General features: G+C 33.8%; 1 protein-coding gene across 1 annotated transcript; it reads right to left on the bottom strand.

Annotated features, from left to right (window-relative positions):
* Positions 1-7,475: 7,475 nt before the first annotated feature.
* LOC129231647 (translation initiation factor IF-2-like) lies at positions 7,476-13,437 on the bottom strand. The gene is made up of 3 exons (XM_054866011.1): positions 12,870-13,437; positions 9,562-9,943; positions 7,476-7,665 (listed from the first exon to the last, which is right to left on the bottom strand). The coding sequence occupies exons 1-3, from the start codon at positions 13,435-13,437 to the stop codon at positions 7,476-7,478; spliced, it is 1,140 nt and encodes a 379-aa protein (XP_054721986.1).
* Positions 13,438-25,809: the final 12,372 nt, after the last annotated feature.

The raw sequence follows: 25,809 nt of genomic DNA, 5'->3' as shown, positions 1-25,809 counted from the left end.
ACATTGTTGTCGGTTTTGCTGGTTGCCTAGAGCGTTGTTAATCTTGAACCCTCCGCCCTCTTTAGAGGTCTTTAACCACCTCGAAACTTATGAATAGTACAGAGAAGAGTTCCAGTAAGCCTCACCATGGGCGCCCATATAGGGTGCTGTTTAATAGGTAAAGTAGTATCGACTGGTAAAATTAGTAAAATTTTGTTTTTTCAATTAATGTTTGAAAAGTTTTTTGTATATCGAACTCAATTTCAATAAATTTTGTATCAGCATTTCATATAGACTTTGTCATAACTGTGTTACATTTTATTGATTTGAATTTGTATTGGTTGAAATGTTCCACCCTTAGAATTCGTTGCAGTTGGATAAAATTGACATGACATGCATGTTAAATGAAAAAAAAATTGCAAGATAGATATTTTTTACTAGGATTATTTTACCATTAACCAGTGAAATGAAATTCCAATAACTTTTTGCTGATTAATAGTTAAATTTTTTTTTACTGGTTAAATTAGTAAAATTTTGTTTTTCCAATTTATGTTTGAGGAGTTTCGTGTGTATCAAACTCAATTTCAACTCATTTTTTCAGCATTTCATATACACTTTGTCGTAACTCGGTTACATTTTATTGGTTTGAATTTGTATTGCACTAACATACATGCTATGAAAATTTTTTGATGAATGAAAAATTTAATGAAAGACAACTTTAATTGTGTTATTGTATTAGGATGTTCAATTGAAACCTGGTCAGTGCGTCCAACTTTGCATTAGACGTTTATGGCTCCATGTAGCTGTGTGTGTGGTGACCCCATGTATAGGTAGGGAGACTGATGCAAGCACAAAGTTTGACTTTACATAGTGACTATGTCTACATGAGGAAGGGAAGGTTGTCATTTAACTTATCGTTCACAACAGAACAGGCAAGTTCACAGGAAAATTCAACTCAAACACGGTCAGTGTGTCTAACTTTGCATTAGACATAAGACTTTGCAGTAGACGTTGCCCCTTACATCTAATGCCCAAGTTAGACGCATTGACCGGGTTTCAGTTGAATGTCCCTGCGAACTCGCCTGTTCTGTTGTGGACGAAAAGTTGAGTGTCAACCTTCTCTTAGTCGTACAGCCACACTGTCGCTATGTAAAGTCAAACTTTGTGCTTGCATCAGTCTCTCTACCAATACACGGAATCACCACACATGCAGCTACATGGATCCCCTTACGTGTTTTGCAAAGTTAGACACACTGATTGGGTTTCATTTGACGGCCCCTAATACAATAATTCAGGAAAAAGAGTAAGTAGAGTTTGAAATTAGATATTTTTCTTGATGTACCTCATAAACATTACTGAAATTTTTTTATTAATTAAAAAATAATTCTTAATTAAAAACTAAAACAAACAATACTAATAGGAAAAAAAGTATGGATCATCCAACTACTGGTAATTTTCTGGATGAAAAATAAATGTACAGTTGGCTCTGTTTAACGACACTCTATTTAACGACTTTCTCTATTCAACAACCGCTTTTCACCTTCCCAGATGGTCCACTGTAGTGTTAAAAGCATTCTATTTAAGGACAATTTTTTGTGGTCCCTTGAAAGTCGTTAAACAGAGAACCAACTGATACCAAAGACAGAAGCTGGAAAATTCACTATTGGAATTTAGACATTTAAACATGCTTTATGTAAATTAAAAAGATTTATCAAATTTGATGAAAAATGCAATTTATTGGTAGAACTATGCTAATCTTGCTATTTTTTAAAGCTAACTACAGTAAAGAGTAAATTAAGAACTTTTTTCCTTTGGAGCAAGTCTTGCAATTTTTCTTTTGTTAGGGGATAAGACAACTAATAAATTGTTTTTCCAAAAAGCAGAATATTTTATTATGTAAATTACTTTTAATGCAACACTATTAATATAAATAATTGAAAGAGACAGCTGTTGTAAATTATATTTCGAAACATATAGAAGGTTTTTATGACGTCAGATAAGTTATAATTTACTGCTGTGTGATGGCGTAAAGTGAAAAATAAATGTACGCCCCCATAAAAACATCTAGTGCTGGATATCCTGTAAAAATCAATATCCTGCATTCCTAAAGGAAAATAAGTAGCAGAGTTCTGTAATTATCAATATTTTATGTTCTTGCCACTGTATGCGTAGTATCTCAACTAATAACTGACTGGAAATTTTAACATAATAAAAATTAGGTATCTTCTAAAAACAGCATATCAGTTAAAAATTTTGGCTCCTTAAGTCAGAAATTATAAAACCTTTGAGAACAATAAATCGTAACCTATTTTAAGAACTGTAGTACCTTATTGGTATTAATTTCTTTTTTACTTTATTAATGCATTTTGATTGTCAAAATGGTTCGAAATGTAGTTAACTTTTTTTCAGATTACAATTAGATTGATGTTAAGGAAAAAAATATAAAGATAAAAAATGAATGTCAATTAGGAATACAGTAAAACCTGTAAAGTTGACCACTTGTCTAAGTTGACCGCTTTTGTCAGGAACGGAATTAGTCCTATCTTATATAATGAAGGAAAACCTCTCTATCTTGACCACTAATATACACCAGCTTTGGTTTGGAGAAATGTAAAAAACTAGGGATGCACCGGATATCCGGTATCCGGCTGATTTTTTAACTATCCGGAACTATGAGGTATCCGATCCGTCAAACCACTCCGGATCCGGATATCCGACAGTTTTTTGCAGGATATCGGGCAGTTATCCGGTAAAAGTGCGAGAGATATCCGTCGGGTATCCGAATCCGGCAGGTAAGGGGGCATCTGATATCCGGTATCCGGCAAAATCACTATCTGGTGCATCCCTAAAAAAAACCCTTTGTAAGTTGACCAACAGGCAAAAGCATTAAATTGTACTAGAGGTTTCATCAGTTATGCCTCAAATAAATAACCAGACATTTTAGAAAATCCTATGAATATTGATGTTTCCATCGAAAAACATTGGCCTGATGTTATGTCCCAGAAAATGCGCCAAACTTCAAAAAGGAGTTATTTTGTTGAAAAGTAGATTACCATGGTTACAAATGTTCAAGAAAAAATCAAATGAAGAATTTGAGTAACTTTCGACTTATGAATTTTTAGGAATTGTTAATATCAAGTAAGTTGTTTTTCATCAGTAACGACACTTTTTCTTTTTTTTTGATTGATTCACAGAAATTTTAAATTTGTATGATACTTTACGAGTCATTCTGGTAAATAATCTAAAAATATTTAAACAACATTTTTTCTTATTGTTTTAAAGTAATGTTAAACAATGAAAGTGAGTTTAAAGTATTCCAATTAGTTAAAATGAATGCATGAGACAAGAAATGACAAAAAAAAAAAAAAAAAAAAATTCCTTACTACCCTCTATAAGTTGACAACCTGTGGTCAACTTACACAGGTTTTACTGTAATTGCAATAGCAATATTTTCTCTTTTTTCCCTCCCAGCTATGCAACTCTTAAAATATCAAGAAATGTATAATAAGGATAATTTCTTATTTTAAATAATGTATATTTTTTTAAATTAAGTTTTTAATTAGGAATTGTCACATACGTACGTTAAAAATCTTTTTAATCTATCTGTATTTATTCCAATTGCTCATTTTTTTAATGCAGTTAATGGTTTTAGCAAAAATCACAAAAAATAAATAAATAGTTGTTTAATATCTGCCTGCATAGCAAATTCTACCTTTTGCGTTAATGTTATAACACTAAAGAGTATGATAAACCTGTGGTCATTTTGACCATGAAAGATGCTAATTTTAAGTACTCTATTCTTGAGAACAATATAAAATTTTGACTGAAAATATTATAAAGGGTTCTCGAGTACATCTAATATTAACTTTTCTAAAGAAAATCGAAAAAAAGGGAAGTTTAAAATCCTCACAAAATTACTTATTTTCCACGAAAACAAAATATAAATCAAGTAAAGCAAATGGCTAAATTTAACACCTAAATGAGGAAATCAGAATATTGTTAGCGGTTCAACCACGTACCAACAAATGAAAGTCGGAAAACGCTAGTTATGGTTCAACTTCATCCCAGCAATGCAAGAAACGAAAACCCGAGTTATGGTTCAATTTCACTCCAAGAATGCGACGAACGTGGTTCTACTCCGCTCCAGTTATAGGGGAAAAGGAGAGCACGATACATGGTTCAGATTAACTCCTATGGTTGGAGAAAGATGGAATGACGAATATGGTTCAACTACGCACGAAACTTGGGAGTGATATAAAACACCCTGTTTTGGTTCAATCGTGCACTGAATATAGGTTGCAGCAAATTTGCTCCTTTGGTGCAACGGTGGACGTAATTTTTAACAGTGTAATTCTTAAAAAGCGCAGTAAAATTTGGGGACATTATAAACTTCACCGAAAGGGAAGTACTCAAGAAACAACCTGGAACGCAATAAGAGATTTTATGCATGAAAATATTTTCAAAAGAATTTTCCACAGTTTACAGGTACACCCCTCCAAAATCTTACTATGCAGAAACGCATGTTTAAGGCATAATTGTTAAAAATAGTTGTAAAGAAAAGTTTGCGGTCAAGGCTCTAAGAAAAAAATAAGTCAATAAAATTAAGGAATTTCCAATTGTTCCTGCTTCAAAAGAAATTAAAAACTCAAACATTAGTCTCATTAATGAGAAAATATCCTTGTTCTATCAGATGTCTTTGAATGTAACTTATTTTGGTGCCAATTTCATTTAACGATATCCCTTATTGTACAGTTTATGCAAAAACTGTTTCGGCAAATAAGATTTTTGGAAAGTTCTGTATATTGTAATTAGGAGAGAGGGACGGGAAGGGCACATATGAACAATTTTTTTTTAATCTTAATTTCTCAAAAAATGTTATCAATTTCTCAGAGCAAATATTTCCCGATGATTGAATAGTCTTTTCGTTGTAGCCTGGACTTTTGTCAGGTTTCTAACATGTCACCAATTGTTCATATGTCCCTATAGGGGGACACGTGAGCAAGCCTAGGGTACATGTGAACGCTTGAAAAATGCAGGACAAGTCGCATATTTCAACGAAAACTCGTTAAGAAACATACACGTAATGGAAAAGGAGGGGGCACATGTGGTCATGGGGAACATATTAACATGGCATGTTTTACTAGGATACCGTCAAGCAAAATATTTGAAAAATTATCAAGTAATGCCAGTTCCAGTTTTACGTCTTGGCCAAACTTTTAGAGCAATGAGACAGTTTTTGCTCCTGTGGTGACAGCTTTGTTTTAGCAGATGCTAATGTACTTTTATCAGGTTCCTTCATGTAAAAATATATTTTTAACTAAATAAGCTAAACTTAATTATTGCAAACCATTTTCAAACATTTAAGTGAATATATGATTGTTTAATTTTTTTTAGTTTAAATTTAAAATTCTTTATTGCAAATTAGTTCTAAGGTAGATAACGGGGCACTTGTGAACATCGCCCATATCCTCTCCGCAATTTAATTATTGGTCTAGTATTATAAGTGTTAAAAAAGGTGTGAAGGCTTATAATTATTTTGCTAGTCAGTTTATTAAATTTGTTAATTATTGCTACATTCTTCATTTTTTAACTTTTGAATTGTTACTAAATAGTTGGCAAACTTATGTATTATTTACGAGCAAAAAGACAAAATGTCTTCCTTTATTTTAAACTTTCGGTTTTTAGTTAATTTTAAAATTAATCAATATATGTGTGTGAAGCTTAAACTCACTATAAAACAAGAATTTATAATAAACAATGTATTGTCCATTGTAATTTCTCTTTTAGATCCAGTAATTAGAAAACATGCTACGAAACTTTAAAATTTTACACTGAACAGCGTTATACAGTTTGGAAATATTTTCTTCTTGACAATTACTGTATAATTTAAACTGACACCGTTATAGGTTACAAACCCTTCAATGTAATTGGTAAAAGTATATAATTTTTATTAAAGAGTTTCGTAAAAAAATGCTTGTCCAGCACTTCTCAATCGCGTTCATATGTAGCCCCCCCCTACAGGGTGCACATGTGAATAATTTAAGACATTTTTTAAAAAATTCCATAAAATAATGACTTTAAAAAAATCCAATTTTCGGGCACAAAAGACGATTCAATCATGGGGAAACATTTTCTGCGAAAAATTCGCAAATATTTTGCGAAACTAAAAAATTTTACGTGCCCCTTTTCCCCTATGTACCAACAGCATTGAAGGGTTTGTAACATATGTTTCAGATTTTACAGAAGGAGTCAATACGAAAAATTTTTTTCCTAAATTTATAACTCTGCTCACTGTTTAATTTTAAAGTTTTGCAGCATGTTCTAATCGCTGAACGGACAAAAAAAAAACTTAAGACTAAACAATACAAAGAAGATTGTAATTTAAATTTCATTCTTGTTATATAGTGTGTTCATGCCTCATACAGAATAGCACGATGAATTAAAAATTTACTGCAGTTTCTAGTTAAAAGGAAACTATTTCGTGTTTTTATGTAAATATTTTAACACTAAACTGCTGGCCAATTTAGTAACAAAAGAATTTAAAAAATGAAAGATAAAATCACTAATAATGTAGCCATAAAACAATATATTTAAAAACCGATTTCAGCAATACAAATTATTTACACCTTAAACATTTATAATCACCCTACACAAATATATGTATATTAAGGAGAGGATATGAGAACTTTTCACCTACTTGGGTTCAAATGTGCCCGTCATCTACCTATATACTAGATCAAATTTTCAAAATTACGCTCTTAACTTAATTAAAAAACTTGAACCGTCATGAATTTCCTTTAATGTTCATATAATGGTTTGTAATAATTAAGTTTAGCTTATTAGTTAAAATAAGTTCTCACGTCAAGACTGATAAATTTACATCAGCATCTGTGAAACAAAGCTGTCTCCACGGGAACATAAACTGGCTCCTTGCTGTGTAAGTTTGGTCAAAAAGTGGGACTGGTACTGCCCTCTTGAGAATTAACAGAATTTTTGCCTTACGTTATTCTAGTAAAACATACTATGCTCACGTGTACCCTTTTCCCTACTTTGTCTTTCAACCGCTTTTTTAGCAATTAGTTACTACCATTATAAAGTTTTCCTCTTTGAGCTACCCACACATGGGAGTTTAAACTCCCTTATGCGGTTAACTTAGGCAAGAGTAAAAAGTACTACTTCAGACAACTGTTTAATGGAGGTTAATAACTAAATTTCTTTAAAAAGTTCACCTCGATACTTGAATGACAGAATAAAACATTCTAGTCCGTAATCTGTCCTGCACCAATTTGGGTTTTTTTTTTACTTTCTGTAGTTTTTCCAGGAGTGATCTAAATTTGAAAATGGTTTAAGATATTTTCATATATACTTCGAGGTACTATATTACAACGGTTAGAAGTCATTAAATACATACTAGACCGAATAAATCATGTCAATTCTTGAGATTGCATTGATAATACAAAGACTAAACCACAACAACGGCCGGTATCACAGATTTATTATAACTTGTTGACCATATCTGAACTTATGTTATTGGGTACATCTACTGTGGGAGCAACACTTTTAACGACTTCATAAGCACCATCTGAACATTGCGGGAATCTCATGGCACAGTTTCCTTCCCGTCGACCAGTTTCCATAATGGCGACGTATTGATAAGCTCCACTGGACGGCATGACATCAAGGGAGCTATAATAAAAGAAAACTAAAGTCAATGCAGAAAAATGTGGTTAAGTTAACCATAAAATAAATCAAAACTAAACGTTACTCCGTTCACGAAAAAAGATAGAACGAAAGTAAACAGGTTGCCAGACGAGTTGCCACTATCCAACATTCGGGAATTTTCCCTGAAAAATAAATAACCAATAGTACTCGCATTTTGATTAGCATCAGCTTTTTTTTCCTAGCCCAGCACGTGAGAAACGTCCCCAAACGACTGTGTACATGTTATCTTTCTCGTGAACGCAGTAGAGACCTGCATTTGGAACAAATGGTTCCAAAAATAGTCTATTTTGTTCTTGCTCTCTGTAAGCGAAGATTAAAGCTTAATACTTACAATTTCATTTTCACTTCAACTAGTCTTGGAAGTAACACTACTAGCAACGACATAGGTTCAAATTGATAATTACTTACGTGCTTGTTACCATAACCTTTGTTTTATAATTTTTTTATAGAAGTATTTAGCATAGCATATATGTTTTACGAAACAAGAAATGATTTGTAAAACTTCTAAAGTGATACGCATAAAGCTCACCGATTAAATTGAAAATAGTTTCTTACAACATTTACCAAACCACGAGTTCTAAAATTACTAGTTCATAGATATTTTCTAAAAATATGCACGTATACAAAGAAATAAGATAGAATAATCATAGCATGTTTTGAAAAGAAAAATATGAGCAACACTGTTACCAATGTGAACTGATGACATTTTAGCTTCAGCCAGCTTAAATTTCTTCAGAACTGAATTCTACAAGGAAAACTGAAGGGGATTTGGAATCCTGAGTTTTGGAAACTGCTTAAGAATCTGATAATAGTTATTTACATTACTAAAACTAAATTCGGAATTACTAAGGTTCTTGGTGTTGACGCTTCGAGATTTAACAGAAGGCAGTAAGTCGTGTTTTACCCTAGCACTTAATGTAACACTTTAACCAAATTAATAAGCGTATTAAACGCTCATAGGGTGTTTATAAAGTTGCACTAATAAAGAAAATTTACTAATAAAGAAACGAAGGTTTATTAATAATTTTAATACTACATTAAAGATTTTCCACATTAGTAAAATATTAACTGAAGGCATGTAGATAGTGCAAACAGGGAACTGAAAATAGAGTATGAAAAAGAAATCCAAGGGATACTGCAAGGTGGGTTTCAAGGGTCATCCCTCAGAACCTTCTGTTTCAACACGTAAAGGTAATGCTAATGACTATCTATATAAGGGCTCATACCCCCTTCAAGTCTAGTCTGGAGTCTATTTGGTGCTTAATTTAATGATCTAAATCTGAGAAGTACAAAAAGCTCATACTAAGTACATTAAAGCTATGACCAGTAAACTAGATAAGGATCTAAAAAATGCTTGGAATCAAGTAGTTTTTTAAAAATGAATTTTTGTTTAAGAAGTTTAAGAATTAAACTTGTAAATTGCCTGTATTTACGCTTTGGGAGGAAACTGAACCAGCAAGTTTTTTTTTCTATAAGGCATTTGAATCTCCTATGCCCAAAAGTAATTCAACTTCGAGATTGAGTAGCGGAAAGATAAACTACACTTGCTGGAAGACCTCACGTGCTGGAGAAATTATATAGATTACTTTAAATTGTAAAGTCTTTAAATTCAGGGATTATTTCTAAAAAACTAAAATAGGGAAAATCAGCCATAACCATTACGAGAAACCACAGCTGTATGACTTTCCTTAGAGATCCTTGAAATTGATTTTGTATAGAAAGTTTTATTTCTAATATTTCTTTACGCGGGATTTATTTCACACATACCTCACTGAAAGAGCACTTGTACACTAATTGTTCTTGAAACTTGTTAATGTGACAATTCTTTTTAAGAGATTAAGCACAAAAATCGAGTGTTACCTAATGATTCCATTAATATTCTCAGAGAAGTCCCCCAAGAACGACGGATCAGCTCCGATATCGCACATTAATCTTGAGATGCAAGTGTTATCGTCCATGTCCCGAAGGAAAGTGAAAAAGCTTTCTACATCATTATCAGGATCATCACCACCGCCGCCGCCACCACCACCTTGCGGTCCAACATCAAGTCCAGGGGAAGGAGGCAATGAGTTAGAGTCATCATATGGCATGTTCCCAAATCCACCACCCCCTCCAGGCGCAGATCCCGGTCCACCAGGGAACGAGCCTCCTCCTCCTCCACCACCTCCGGCTACTGGTGGAAATCCTCCAACGGGGCCTCCACCACCAGGCATGGAGGGGAATTGAGGAGCACCAGACCCTCCTGCAACAGAAAAATTTCAAAAATTACAAGCTGCACCGTCAAATACAGCATAGTGTACATGCATTTTAGAAGCACAGAAAATGTAAAGATATTGTAACAAACTTGAAATGTTAAACTTAAGATACTGTCAAACATTCTTATGGATTAAAGCTGCAAGTGTTTTTCGTTGTACAAGAGACCAAAATTACCAATGAGCAAATCTACACTATTTAGTTCAAAAAGTTTAATTACCTTGAGAAAAGAGTCAAATTAAAGAAAATTTTGTACGTCAAAGCTAAAATTGCAGGTTCTTTCCTCGACGTCAGTTAAAATTGGCAGTCATGCATTAAATGATTTTTAAATCTAATTTTATCAGCCGAGTTATGTAAATTAATTTAAGATATCTTTGCGGTGATTTATTTTGCCAATAGGAAGATGGGTCAAACGCTTTTTATGGATCAATAGCTTTTGCATTGCTATGACGCAGCCTGATGTTTTCTGGAAGCCGATGAACCGAAATAAGAATTATTCTTCGGAAAAATATGTGCACCAAGATTATTTTTGACTAGAAATTTTTTGGGAACATGTCAAGAACCAGCGTTTGAAATACGGTCAAATTATCTTACCGGTGGCTAGTTTGAAATACGCATTAGTTCACTTTATGGTGAAAGATTAACTCCGCATAAGACGAAATATATTCATTGATTAGGAAATACGCATTACTGCGTAGACGCGAGATCTCTCAATAAAGAACGAGAAAACCGTTTAACGATTTTTTTTTGTTGTTTTAAGCTGAAAAGGTTAAATATTTGCTATCCCACCCACCTTTTAGGAAAGCAAAGTTTTATTTGAGAAATGAAAGTTTAAAAAGGCTCAAAAATTATTAGGATGCTCCTAAAAGCATTTTCTAGAAAAGGCCTATATAGAAAAAAGCTTACCGCCTTAATATGTTCCCGTTACGCGTTTCAAATTAAATCCCCTCCCCCTCAGAACTGTTTAGTACATTTCAAAAAACAGTTGAGGGTCATCCCATAGAAATGTCAACCACAGCTTCCGTTAAAAAAACTGTTTCGAAGCCTTAATTACGACCTATCATTTTCTTCAATACATTTTCTAGTATATGAATAAAGTTTGATTTTTTAAAATTTTTTGTAGCAATTCTATAAGTGCATGATAGTAGAAAAGGCATAGCATACTCAAAAAAACGTGGTCAAAGATTTTTTATAATGTAATAATGCAATTTTATAAAAAAACCATTTTAAATTTTAGATCTATGTTAAAGGATTGCATAATAATATTAACTTTAAAGACTATTGTTGAAAAAGGTAAGGAATAATTAGATCTTTAAAAAGAATAGTCGATTTAAAATATGTACACTGCTGAACATTCAACGTGAGAATCCAAGTTGACCAATTCAGAAAATAGAAAGACAATAAAGGAGAACTGCTACTTGAATTATATTGTCGAAAACTTCTCCATTAAACATCAAAATGAAGTGACAAAACTGATTGAAAACATTCTAAGATGCTACAGTTACAAATTGCACTGCAATTGAATACAACAGAAAATGCACCAATGACTTAGAAATTCAAACACTTGCAGCAATATCAGACACCGAAATGCATTCTGAACTGGATGAAATTTTATTTGTTAATAAAGGGCCGGAAACAGATTTAATTACAGAATAAAGTCAATGCGTGGTCAGATTGGGAAGTGACCGCTGCAAATGTTGATAGAACATGGCAGAGTAGAATTAGACTAAATTTTTGACATAAATTGCATAAAGTTACCTTTTTAAAAGAATGAGATTAAGGATTTATCTGGCCCATACCTGATGTTTTTCAAGTTGTCAAAGAAATAAGGCTATTACATTTTCAAATTGAGTTAACTAAAGTTATTACTCATTTAAAATCAATAAAAAGGAACCATAATAAATTCTGAATAGTTTTAAATAGTGTTAAATTACTGTTAGTGTTCTAGATTAGTTTCAATTAAGTACTTTAAAATTTATTGTTCGTGATTTGATCGTTACTTTAGTCATGCGCCATTTTAAGTAAAAAACTGGAATCGAAGCATTTCAGCTTTAATAAATGAACTTACTTTAGAGATAATGCTATACTTCACTATTTTAAAATACATCAGTCGAACTTTTGGAGAACTGTGCCTCATAACATGAGCATCGTTCTTCTGGGTTGCAAAAAAATTACGTTAGTCACAGTGTCATTTTTGTTGAAAAATATCAGCAGTTATTTTGCTTCAAATTCTTGGTAGGAATGACTCATTAATCATGTGCATTGTGAATAAAATTCAACCATGAATTATTTATTCCTAAAGTTTCAAACGAAGAGTTGAAAAAACTGATGTGAACGTTAAGTTAGTCAATATGGAATGACTTATGTCTGTATATCGTGTAAATACCTTAAGGATTATTAATGAACTTATATAGAATTAGATACTGTGCGCCATTTGAATATACATGAAAAAGAATGCACAAAGCGATTTCGAACTGACAGCACAGCCTATATTTTAGTGTAGGTAGGTGTAACTGACATTTAAATTGGGACATTAATATTGATGCTTATTTAAATAAATTATACTTTCGTAGACATGCCTAAACCTCAAATGTTTAGAACATAAATTAGCTTGAATGGAACTGTAACACGAGCCTGAACCGAATTTTACGTATTTAACAATATCTACAACTTCCAGAAAGTTCTCTAGTTTGCTTTAAATAGTTTCCCAGAACGCCCGCTCCCTTCGGTGTCACAGTACAAACTATCTGTCAGTATGAAACTTTCTACTAGGTGTAAAAGTTTTAGTTCCGGTCTATTCCAAGATTTTCAAAAAGCTCATGAAATAGAATTGAGGTTAGAGTAAAATTTTTACTGAACTGGTAGTATTGATTTTGTGATGAACGTATCGTTTTAAGGACTAATTGAAAATGTACCTGATATAGATGGCGGTTGGTTCGGAAAACCGCCAAATCCACCTCCTCCACCACCGCTTTGCATATTCATATCTCTCATTGCTGTGGCTGGATCAAATCCTTGAGCAGCTAATGCTTGGTATAATTCTGCAGGATCAAATCCTCCATATGGTCCTCCTCCTTGAGGTAAACCGCCAGCTCCACCACCGAACTGTGGAGGAAAACCACCTGCTCCTCCACCAAATCCTCCACCAGGCTGCTGCGGAAGACCAGGTGGCATTGCACCACCTCTAGTATAAGGCAGAGGTAATGATTGCTGTCCACCAGGAAAACCTGTTGAAGGTGGTCTTTGCTTTTTGGGAGGTTTTGATTTAGGTTGTGATCGTCGTCCAAAATACCCGAGATAATACAAAAGCTTTGTCCCGATTAAAAGCTTGACTCCAACAAGTCCAGACATAGGGCCAGCCATTAATGGTACTTGTGCCAATGTCGCTGTAATCGCTGGCAGGAACGGAAATGTTGCTTGTAGCCCATTTAATAAAGTTAAAAACGATAGGATCCAGAAAGCCAAATAACGTATCCAAGTCATCTAAAATACAAAACTAAATTCACTAATTTATGCACTAATTAGTCGGTTAGTATAACTATGGGGCCAAAATTTTAAGGTACCTTGAACATTTTAGAAATTACTGCATTTTCAAATCTCAGTTTTTGAATTTTATTATACTTTTCTGTTACAGAAATACAAACATTTGAACTATAAATACATTTCCAAAATTTAAGAAAAATGCTCCGATTGGATTATCCATGTTTTTCAAAGTAAATATAAAAAAAATAAAGCTATAAAATGATTTTTACGTCAATTAACTTGAAAATAAATTATTCCCAACAGCCGTTTCTAACGGGTACTTGACGGTAATAAGGGTCTCTGCTAAGTGAGAGTCTGGGAAAATTGACTGCAGAATCCACAGTTAGAAGCAAATTACAGTAGTGCCACGGGGAGACTGCGGATTAATCAGAAGCGGAAACAAAACTATTCATTTTGTAACAGGTAGGATTAGCAAGAACACGCAAGCAGTAAAGTTTTCACAGTGGGAGCTTTCTTTGATCCTACTTCAAAATGAAGTGTCGTCCTCACTATTCGCTATCTTTTCATAGAATCTATTTGTATCAATTTCCACACAGCAGAGATTGTTGATGCGGCGATGCGCACAAGGACTTAAGCCAAAAAACATGGTCATAAATCTAAACTCATCTTTATTGCTTCTGATGTATATTACGAAAAAGATATTCTGAAGTACCATAGGGTATAGTTTGGTAGTACAAATGAGTACTACCAAACTTGGGTAGTACAATGAGCGTTTAAAAATAATCGCATAAAAACTAAAAATAAGGGCTGTAGTTTTTACAAGGATTGAGAAACAGCATTTCGATAAAGAATTACAATCTAAAATAAGAAAATTGTAAATAGAGGGCTTTCTCACAAGCCCATCTATAAGTTTTCTAAAATCACTTTTAACGCGGAAGCAAGATAATGAAGGTTTTTGAAGACTTAAATGTCCCAAACAAAGACAATCTAATAGTGAAAATGCTAAGCTCCGACTGCTGGTGATTTCTTATGGTTAGTCTAAAATTTAGCGCTTCCAGATGGGGTCATGTTTCTTTACCAGTTTTAGACTCGACACTGGCGCTAATCGCCAAAATAGCCGATTTCAATTTACGTCGAATGTTTTCTGCTCAAATACCCAATGTGGGATGCAGTGAAATAACATTAAACATGTCTCAAAGGTGACAATTGCGAGACCTCAAGTGTCAGCGACTGACCATTGTAAAGTAATTTTGCGTGACAAGTTCTGTGTGAACCATAAATCTCAACTAACCGATAGAATTTTAAATTTAGTGTAGGGATATAGTGAATTAAAAATTAGAGTTATAGCATGCCCGAGTTTAGTGATATTAAATATGTACTTCTAAAATTTCTTCCTATGCGAGAGTTAAATGTGTTTCAATATTTTTACCAAGCTCTAATCTTGTCAGTTAGCTTTAGTTATTTAAGGACAGCAGTAAAAATTTAGTTACTAAGTAATCAAGCAGGTTTAGTTTTCCCTTAATTCAGGAAAAAAAATGTGTGCTTTACACCAGTCAAAATAGACTCCCTACCAAAATCTATCGCTCTTAAGGTTAGAGATTTTCACATTTAGCGGAAAATAAAATTAACTGAAAGCATTTCCACATTTTTCTTAATCGTCAGGCTTAAGCGCACGTTATTCATACCTTTAGGAGAAAAGATTAAAAAGCCTGCTTAAGTTCGAGAAATCGGTTGAAAAATTACATTGAATGCTATCTTAGAAAGAAAATACGCCTTTCAAATCAACAGAATTTGCTCGAATACTGACTTGCATTGTTATCGAAGTTGATTCCGCTGCAAAAATTCATTCTACAGCACACTTACATGAGATGACTTTTCAAATTTAAAAAACAGACCTTCAAAAATACCCCCATTTTGAAGAATATATTAAACATTTAAGTAACTACTTTTGCTTTATACATGTAATATGCGCGCTATGGTGGTGCGAAAAAAATTCGAGTTGCTGTAGCGCGGAAAAATCCCCCCCCCCCCCGATAGGTAAAAATTTTGAAGTTCGATATCGTCCGATTGCACAACAAGCCTTGATTTTCGGAAGAGTTTGGAATTTTACCTTTTCTTTGCGACTTTATTTGATTTTGACGTTTTTAAGCTATAAGGAGGACATGTTTCAACAGTTTCTTCTACATAAAAAAACATTTTCTCCTTACAGATCTTTCGATTCCCTAAATCCGTAAAAATGTACAAAACATGTAAAAATTGCAATTTACGTAAGTGCAAGACTTTGTTAATTATTCATGATCACAGGGACGGTAATGTGACAATTCTGAAGAAATTTAAGAAACTATGATTCATAGCTCTACATTTTAACGATCAAAAACTATTGTGCATTTAAGAGCTTCCGTTCTAAATTCATAAAAATTACCTAAAGACTAGTTTGTAAAGAATGCAAGTTTTGCGGGACTGTAAAATACTCGAAGTTTCTCATAAAGTATGAATAGTTGATCATTTTCAATGCAGTCGTCTTTTAGTGTTTCTGGCGTATAGTAATAGAAAACCGGTAAAAATTTGCTCATTCTCTAAAAATATTAAAGCTCGCCGCGTAATCCAAAGATATTCAGAAATTTTATGAAATTTATTAATCACCAATCACAGCAATAGCGTCTCTAAAATCTAAACTTGTTTTTTTAGCATGCCTTTATTACACAGCCAAAAACAGGGTTACATCGTTTTTAGACAGGAAGTTTAATCTCCAGGTGCATTACGCCGACATCGTTGTGGATCCTTAAGTTACTACACATTTTTTAAAGTTTAAGAAAAATGTAAAATCTTTGTTATTACCCTTAACTATAATCCTATTGGGAACACTATTGGGATAAACATTAAGATATATACTCTAGGCGAAAAGTAACCTGTTGACGGAAATTTCGTTTCTTGTTGTAATGCCTGTTGCTAATTTGCCCTATAACAAAAAATGAAGCAAAACGTTTTTAAAATAAAAAACTGCATCTTTTCGAATTTTCAGGCTCATGTAGCCGACCAAAAGATATCCGATTTCAATGAAATGTTTAAGTCTTCATAATTTCCAACTTCTCCATCTCGTATCATTAAGAAACATTGAAGCATTTTTTGAAAAAAAAATTCAAACGATTACTGAAACTTACTTTTTGAATTTATCTTCGTTGCGGATTGGAAGATCCGATTTGAATGATTTCAAGTTATATTTCCACCAATCGCAACTTTTCCACGCGAGAAGAAATAAGTTTTCACCGCACCACCTTCGAATATACACCCATCTTCAAAGTATAGAAGAAAGGAAAGGATGTCCCCCCTCTTACTTTCAGATTTAAGTATATAAAATATGTAAAAATAGTGGGAATGGAAATAGACAATTACTCTGGATCTGCTTTATTTCATGCTGGCAAAACTTACAAGGGGAGGCATGGAAAACTCCTTTGCAGAAATGATTACATGTAATAAGTACTCCATTGTGCTTAACCCTCAATTAAATGGCACAGAATGGAGTTATTTCAGTGGCAACAATCTAAAATTTCTCGTTTTGCTCACATACTAGCAAGTTTATTTAAGCTCCAGCAGAGGAATGGTAGAGCAAGCAAGTTACCAGCGTCTGATGAAAGCTCAGGGTTCAAGTCTCGTGCTCCAAGAAATTCGCGTTAACTTTAGTACCAAGCATATAGTTCCGTTGCAGTAAAAATAGGTTCTGAAATCTTTCGGATGAAAAGATTTCAAACTAGCAAATCCCGATTAACTGAAACTCGACGTAAAAAATGGCAATTAGCGGTACAAAGGTGTGGCAAGAAAGGTCACTTATTCCCGGGAAAGAAACTTGAGGAAAATCTTTAAACTTTTAGTGTTACTAAATCACTTGAAACCGTTTCATTTAAATTTAACAATTGAATGGGTAGCGGGTAAAATGTTGAAAACAACTTTTCACTACAGTCAAAAACTAATCGGCTGAGTGCAGTATACTAAACAGGCCACGGAGAGCAACATACGTTTTTTCACTCAATTACCTACTTCAGTTTTATTGCAACAGCCCCGAAGCAGGTTTGCAACATACAACGTTCTACCGTAAATTTTGAACACTATTTACAATGCCAATGACAACTGGTGCATTTTCTGACCGCGTAAACGAACTAAAAACACATGCGATTAATTTTCTGGACTAAATTCTTTTTGTATTGGAAAAAATGTTGGAAAACCAATATACCGCATTTTTCCGGCCACCCATTCAGTTTAGTCTTCAACGCTATCTTCCTACGAAAGGGCTAATACTAGCTGCTAACGCAATTTCATGAGCAGCAAGTCTTTCCTTTCTGGTTGAACATCCATTTTTTTTTATGAGTGAAATATGAAGTTTAATTTTTACTGAAAAAAATTTTAATACCATATATTTAAAAAACCGTCTCAATTATATTTTAAGTTCTGAAATTTTACTTTTGTTAAATCCTACGTTGCTTCTTTTTTTTTCACTGGCGGCCATATGAAGAACCTACCAGTAGAAACAATTTAAAGTTATTTCGTCTCCTTTAATCTCAAAATTCCAATGTTTCAAACGGTCATGCTTATTACACAAAACTGGGATTACCACTTATAAAAATAAGTTTCCAGAACTGATTCGGAAGGATCCAAAGATTCTACACTGGAGTTTATCGCTTAGTTGACAGACCTGAATTTACGATTAATGACTTTCATGCAGAACCACCGAAATTTTCCAAATATCAAAGATCCTTTTTCATTGGTATCACTGGTCTCTGGAGTGGAGTTAGTTGTGTTTTACTTTTCATTACTTTAAATTATTCATTCAACAGAAGCAATTTTTTCATATGCACAGCTGTTAAATGAGAAATAAAGGAATCTTTCAAAAGATGATCTCTGAAATTCTTAGAAATTTAGTCACCTACCCCAACGCTGCTTTTAAAAAAAGCATTATTGTCGCTAATGGGCGATAGGTTATTTTCCAGCATATATTGAGTAATGTATTATCTACTTTTAATTATCACTTCAATTATGCTTAGCTCTACCCTGTCATTTGTAACGTTCCTGCTTTTGGCGAAATCCCCCCCCCCCCCCGGGAAGGGATTATTGAAGTTTGACCACGGAGAGATGACAGATAACCTTGAATCAAAATCATTTGTAACAAATAGAATTAGACAAAGCACAGAGCGCAAGGAGTAATTCTCGCTAATCCTATTATGTTTTCGCTTGAAGGTCATAAGCCATCTCTCCATGGTTAAGCTTTACCTTACTTGACTATGAATCAGTAAAAGGATAATTAAAGCAGCTTTACCACAGTCTAATTCTGCTACATTGAGAACAAAGACCAAAGACGTGCCTGCACGTACAAATTTTCCTTGCGCATTACAGACAGCTGCTATAAAAGTACTAAAGAAAAAGAACTCCAGCAATTCTAAATGAATTCAAAATGTTATTTAAATCACTGCCAATTAAGAAATCTTTGAAAATTAAAGATTTGCATCAGTTTAATCATTGTATTCCTTCCTCATTACAGCTTCTTCCACTTTTATGGATGGAAAAAAATTTCAAAATTTAACAATTTGTTAAAAATATAAGTGTTCCAAAATTCTTCCCGTACGTCGAGCTACTGTACTGAAATAACTAAGATCTCAAGACCGATTTACCAAGTTCAGAAACAATTTAATGGTTTAAAGACTTAAGGTATATTACATAATTCGTTCTTTTCACAAATCTCGAAGGAAAAGTTTCCTTTCTAACTTAATCAAATTTAAACATAAAAATACCCAAGACCACAAATATTTCACATAGTGCCCTTTGCGTGACTAGGGCAAGACGACTTAATAGGGCTTTGCGTGACTAAGATTTGAGGTCAGAAAGCTCCAATTTCAGTACTTTGAGTGAAAAGTAAGCATTTGCCAAAATACTACTAGCAAATATTTACTAAACGTTAGTAACATTTACCGTGCAGTATACATAACGCAAAATATTGATAGCTTACAATAAAAGACAAACAAAATTTTAAAAAGCTTAGTCAAATCTAAGAATAAGATTTGTATTTTAGGTCTTTCTTTCAAAGCGATGTTGAAATCTAAAAATTGTAAAAACCGATTTGATCCGAAAGATTGAAAAGCATCGTTTGAGGGTGTATTTACTTATGACATTGAATTCGAATAGAAAATCATTGCATATTTTGAATACAAAAATGGATAGATTCTAAGAACAGTTCAATGTGGAATATATAGATCATAATTATGAATTATAGATCAGTTTCATATTTTTGAAAGTGATGAGCTTCACTGTAGTTAAACTTAAGGGGACCTAAATCCATTTCCGAAATATGTCCTTTAATAAAATCTATTAAATTTAGGATTGCATTAACGTGAATGTAATTGCCTCCATTTAACGCAGATGCGAAATTTAATGCTGTAGGAACAAGATTTAAAAACTTTTTACCATGCATTCAATTGTTTATAGCGTTTAATCCATATCCCGACAAAAAAAACCAAATAGCTAAAATTATTAGTTCAACACTAATTCAACAGTCTACTTTCGTAGCTCACTAAGTTCTTGTCGTCATAAACTTCATAAAGAAATAGATTATCATTTTGCAACAACATCTTAACAATTAAAAACATTTCAACTACACTAGTAAGAAAATACAGCACACAATGTACTTACGCTTCTTCGGTGATCAACCGGCAACCCCAAAAGGAGGAAACCCACACTCAAAAGGACTTTTCTTGGGAAACTTCAGTTTATCTTGCAGTTAAGTTTGTGAAGGATTTGCATAATGTTACTCGGCAGGCAGTTACTGCTGTGAAACCGAGCGGCATGTTGTTTTTAAAAACGAAGATCCTTTTTACCTGAAATATTTTTGTTTTGTTTCAATTTAAGAAGGGAAATACGAACATTTGAATTAATATATCTTTCCGATTCCGATTTCCGAGTCACAACTGACTACAACTGTATTTATGTCGAGGACTGCATACTAAGTGCCTTGCCTCCATTATTTTTTCATACCGATAGATGGCAGCACCATCACCGGATCGAACAGTTAATGAGAATTTAGAACTAGTCCAGGAGCAAATAGCTGCCTGGTGCTAGCACCCCCAGAGGTATCGTTTCACTTGGAGGACATTGAGACCACGAGCATATTTAGCGTCGCCCAGTCCCCTTTAATGACGACGGTGGGTCTTCGACCATCGAGGTTCGAACTCAGGACCCTCCGGCCCCGAATCCGACACTCTACCGATCGGGCTACCACGGCCCCAATATATCTTTGAGTGAGAAATTAAAATAGAGAAGCTGAATTATATTTTATTACATTGCCTAGCCTCAACTGAAATCTTTATTTTATTTCTCAAACAGAGGGAATAATTGATGAATGAGTAGATGAACTTTTGTAAGGTATGTTCTTTTTTTTGGCGTTCTCAAACGAATAAATAATTTAATTATGTTAACGCAGTAGGAAAAATTGAAAAAAAAAAAAGAACCTTAAATTCCGTCATTTTTTTGTAACGTTTTCAAGCTCGCAAAACTCGGCTTCGTTGAATTGCAAATGAAATTTTTTGCCGATGAAATAGTTTCTAACAATTTTCTTTTCGTTTTCATTTATAACTTGCCCAATTCGTTGCCTAACCCAAACTTATTCTAAAGATTCAGAAAGCACGAGGTTGGAATCCCGTCGTTGCTTTGAGAATTTAAAAAGAAAAAGTGGTTTTTGTGACACTAGGTCAAAAATGCATGCTGGCTGCAGGGACTTCACCTGTTTTTTTTCTAACGCAGTGCGCAATTCCAGGGAAGCTTATTTTAGAAGTCCTCCAGGAAGGCCGCAATCTTTAAGGTGCTTTATGCAGAGAAATATCACTAGAAAAACGAACGGTGGGAAAAGAAGTAGAAAACGTAATTTCCAAAGCAACAATCAACTTGTGCACCTCGTACTTAAAGAAAAAAAAGTTATAATTATTAAGCTGTAATTTACCACCCTTAAACTAGGCCTAAGGCAAAACTGCATGGAATATACCAAAAGCTCGTTTTGATGTACATTGACTGCAGTTGCGTCCTTGTTATGGACTCATCAGTCTTGAATAGCCAATAACCGAGCTGGAGGCATCTGGCATCTCATTGAAGCTGAGGGAGCCGGAAAAGTGGCAAAGTAACTTTAAAAAGCTAAAGTAACTTTAGCACATCAGCGAAGTCCGAAGCAGTGTTGCGGCTCAACTCGTCAGCTGAAGGGAATGCTTAGGTATTTAGCAGTAATTAACTGCCCTTGAGCCAAGGCTAAGGCAGGACTACGTGCAATTTACGACATTTCAGTTATAAAATCCAGGACTATGGAGTCAAAGTCGAAGAATCGGAGTCGGACTTGTTTTGGGGTAAAGGAGTCGGAGTCGTTAGAAAATATGCCGACTCCGGGCTTCATTTTTTCCTTTAATTTTCAGTGACTCTCCTTGCATTAAAAAAAAAAAAAAAAAAACTGACTACCAATTGGTTCGATTACACGTATAAAGGGCTACTAATAAGAAAATAGCTGTTAACCAACCAGCTGGTTTGATTGTTTATCGAATTTTCCGTAATAGCTACCTACGCCGTCCCCTAGTTTGCTTGATTTTTAACTTTTTTGAACTAATAGCAACTGACAGCAAATGGTTTGTTGCCTAACATTTTCCAAGTAATCACGTTTAATAAAAATAATAATATATTTTTTCTTCGATCTAAGTTATAAAATAGTAAAAGGAATGTATCCCTTGAGCAAGTCCGGGCCCGGAACTCGGGATTAAATTTCTGAGGGTGTTCGGTAAATCAAAATAAGTGTTGGCACGAAAGCGCGAATCCAAAAGATCCAATAAAATATATCTGTTTTTACAATTTAAAGAAAATATCTATAAACTTGGTTCTCACCAAAAAGTGAATTAAAATAACTGTTTGATTTCTTGGTTACAACACTCAATAACTGCAGTTAAAATTAAAATATTCGAATTAAGGTTAATTCTAAATCAGCCAATAAAATTGAAATTAAAAGTTCAGCGAAGAAGAAATGTAGGTATAGTAAAAGCTATTCGTACAAAGCTGTATACCCGCCACATTTTGTGTAAAATTTGCTCCAGACGTACATGTATCCCCGCAATCTAGTGCCCTGTTTTTGTTTAATAGATGAAATATAAATTAAGATTTATTGGGGAAAATGTTCAGAATTAAAGTATTTATGTTTTTTAATAACTCTTACATTACCTTGGGGTGTCACCTGAGGTGGTCCGCCCCCTCTCAAGAAAGTTTTTGACTTAGCAAAAAATCTTTTCTTCGCTCAAGTTACAACTTTCAAAAATTGAAAGCACACGAGTTGATCAACATCTGTTTGTTAAACATTAAAGGGAGCAAATTAATCCTTTTCATTTTTAAAAAAAATGGTTCTTTTAAGTAATCACACTTTTAAAATCGCAACTATTGGAAAATTTGATTTTCAATCTGAATTTCTAACGTTGTATTCATCTTAGGTTTACAACAAATAACAACACAAAAATTTCATAAAATGGATTTAATATTTCAATTTCTGTTTAGGGAGATCTTAATTAGATAAATAAATCCGGAGTTGGAGTCGGAATTGGACGTTTCAAAACCCAAGAGTCATAGTCGGAGTCAGAGTTGGCCAATTTCCTTCCGCAGCCCTGAAAAATCCAGAGGCTGCAGTTTCGTCTTTGGGATGGACTCACTCATCAGTTTGAAAGAGTCAATAGCCGAGCTGGAGGCAGGTGTCATGTCATTATGAGATGACTTCACAAGGATGAGACTTCAGTCTTTGGATGCCTTTACGGTATATTGCATGAAGCTATAACTAGTAATTTTTTAGCTAAGTTATTTTTATCTAAGAGTTATATCAACGCTTAATTCGTTAAGAGTTTGCTTTTCACAAAGTTGGAAAATACGACAACTTTGTGCGTGTGTGTGTGGGGGGGGGGGAGTTGTTTAACATTTTATTAAAGGATCACATTACAAATCATGTGGAAATTTGTGAACGAGCGCACAATACTTGGTTGTTGTAGGTGAAAAGCCTCATATAGAGCCTGCTTACATTTATCAAAATATCCTTTAATTGGAGGTGCTTTTGATCCGCGATAAGAAAAATTAAATATGTTTGGGAGAAATACAGATCATTAGGAATAGAACATCTGAACCTCTCAACTGGAGGAAAGCGGATTAGTTTGCATTAATATTGGTGAATTGTACGATGCTATGCAAACGGGTGTCATCGAAAATCCCTGCTCCCGGCATAAAACCGGTTTTTTGCATTTCACTTGTAATCACATATAGTGTTCATATAAGACTTGTAGTTAGGGACTTAAGAGGCTTGTTAGAAAAAATCTAACATCATTTTTTCCCGTTTACTGTATCCTATTTATGTCAGGAATTCCCATCCCGTCAAACAGTGATGACGCACATCATATCAATATAAAAGAAATTAAAACAACCAAAAATAAACCGTCCTTAATTTTTTAATGACACCTGACTCTCCTCTCTCGGGCACCACTGATTATACGGCAACAGAAAATATTACTTAAAGGAATTTTTCAGTATTTCAGTTCAACTTGGAAGTTTATGATTACTTTTTTCATCACTCTTTCTCTTACTGCACTTCTATTAACAGGCAGGACCTGACAAACTTCTGTAGATTTGTAGTAAGTTCTGTCGTATTTTAGGACCCCCCCCCACACACACACTTTTGTTTAGTAAAATTTTTCTAAACATTCCACGCATATTGAAACAAAACTTACTAATGCCTCAAGAGTTATTTCCAAAAGGGTGTTTATAAAACTCAGATTACCCTCTCCCAGAAACGACACAGAAATTTTGTACATTACATATGTTTTGCACTGCAAGTTTCGGCGAATAAGGGTGATTAATCGTTAAATAGGTTTACCACTTCACAAAATTAATTCGATTATACAAAACTACGTTGTAAGTATGCTACAATTGCATATTTCAATTCAACACACTTATAAAAATTGCTCATGGTCACATTTTAAGAACTGTGTCCTCACTTTTAAAAATTCTTCCAAACTTTTTTTATAAACTAATTCTGTTTGTAATATTTTTAAAAATGCATTGGAAACATAACCTAGAATTTTTAAAGATTTTCAGTTATTTTTGGGGCCCTAGAAAATTTTGCGGAGAAAGTCAAGTTTCCCGGGCCTTTTGGGTAATCCGGCCCTGTTTATAGGATCTTCAGACTCGCTGGATCTATGGGACAAAATCCTCTCAATTCAGCTGATTTTTTGGAGGACAGGGATTTCGCATCAAAGTTCAAATGTCACCAATTGAATAAATGATTGTCCTTTTGTAAAAAATAGTCGAATAAGATAGAATGAGAAAATGTTTGTCCTTTTATTCATTTCATATTATCACGCGAACGTTTTACTTTTGTTTTCAACTTTTTTTGTTTTTCATTGTACGTTTTGATTTCTACCACTTGTTGAGGAATGGCAGAGGTGTCCAAGACGAGGCAATTATTTTCGTTGTCAGGAATGGAAAGTTTTACGTGAAGTGTTTTAAAGTAATTCATTCTCTTCTATAGGGGGTTTCTTTCTTGTGGGGAATGGGGTTATAGCATTGGGAGATGGATACTCGCTTAAGGGTGCAGTTAGGATGCTCTCAGTCACTTACTAAGCGTGGGTAAATTCGTTCAATTTTTATTTTTTCTAAAAAAAAAAATCGAAAATTCTTATAACAATTGTCTATTACTAGATTTTTTAACATTTTTGAATAAATTATGACTGATGAAAGCACGATATTCCCTACCTCATGTAACATTACAAAAAAAAAAAAAAGGTTGATAAATATTTTAATATATAATGTCCGATCCCTCATTCATAATAAACTCTACCAGCCCTGAATGATCACAAAAATGGTTTCAATACTTAGTTTCCAATCTGTGGGAACTAAGCTCCTTCCTCAGGAAAGAGAATACTTATTGTAGAGGGGGAAGGGCGACGAAGCTGTTACCAAAATTGTGAACAAAAAAAAATCGATGATGGAAAATAAATGATAAAAACGTCATCCCTATGGCATTTGGGTGTGAGCGAACACACTGAGAATATATCTTTTCAATGCTGTATAATTTCCCGAATGTGCTTTTTGTGAGAACGCCATAAATCCCTGAGTACAGTATTCAAACTTCATAAGTAAGGCCCCATTAAAAGATAACAATAAAAAAATCACCACTTTCGGCAAAAAATCAAAAGATTTCATATTTTGGTTGCTTGGTCGAAAAAACCGATTCGTTCTTTTCTTTTTATTGCGGTCAAATGAACTGTTCACTTGATTGTTAGTCTGGACTTTGTGAACCATTCTTTCTTTTTATATACTTACTAGCTGTACCTG

This window comes from Uloborus diversus, chromosome 10, assembly GCF_026930045.1.
Source record: "Uloborus diversus isolate 005 chromosome 10, Udiv.v.3.1, whole genome shotgun sequence".
Lineage (NCBI taxonomy): Eukaryota > Metazoa > Arthropoda > Arachnida > Araneae > Uloboridae > Uloborus > Uloborus diversus.
Note: the sequence above shows the minus strand (reverse complement) of the source record. Positions and strands in the feature narration are given on the sequence as shown.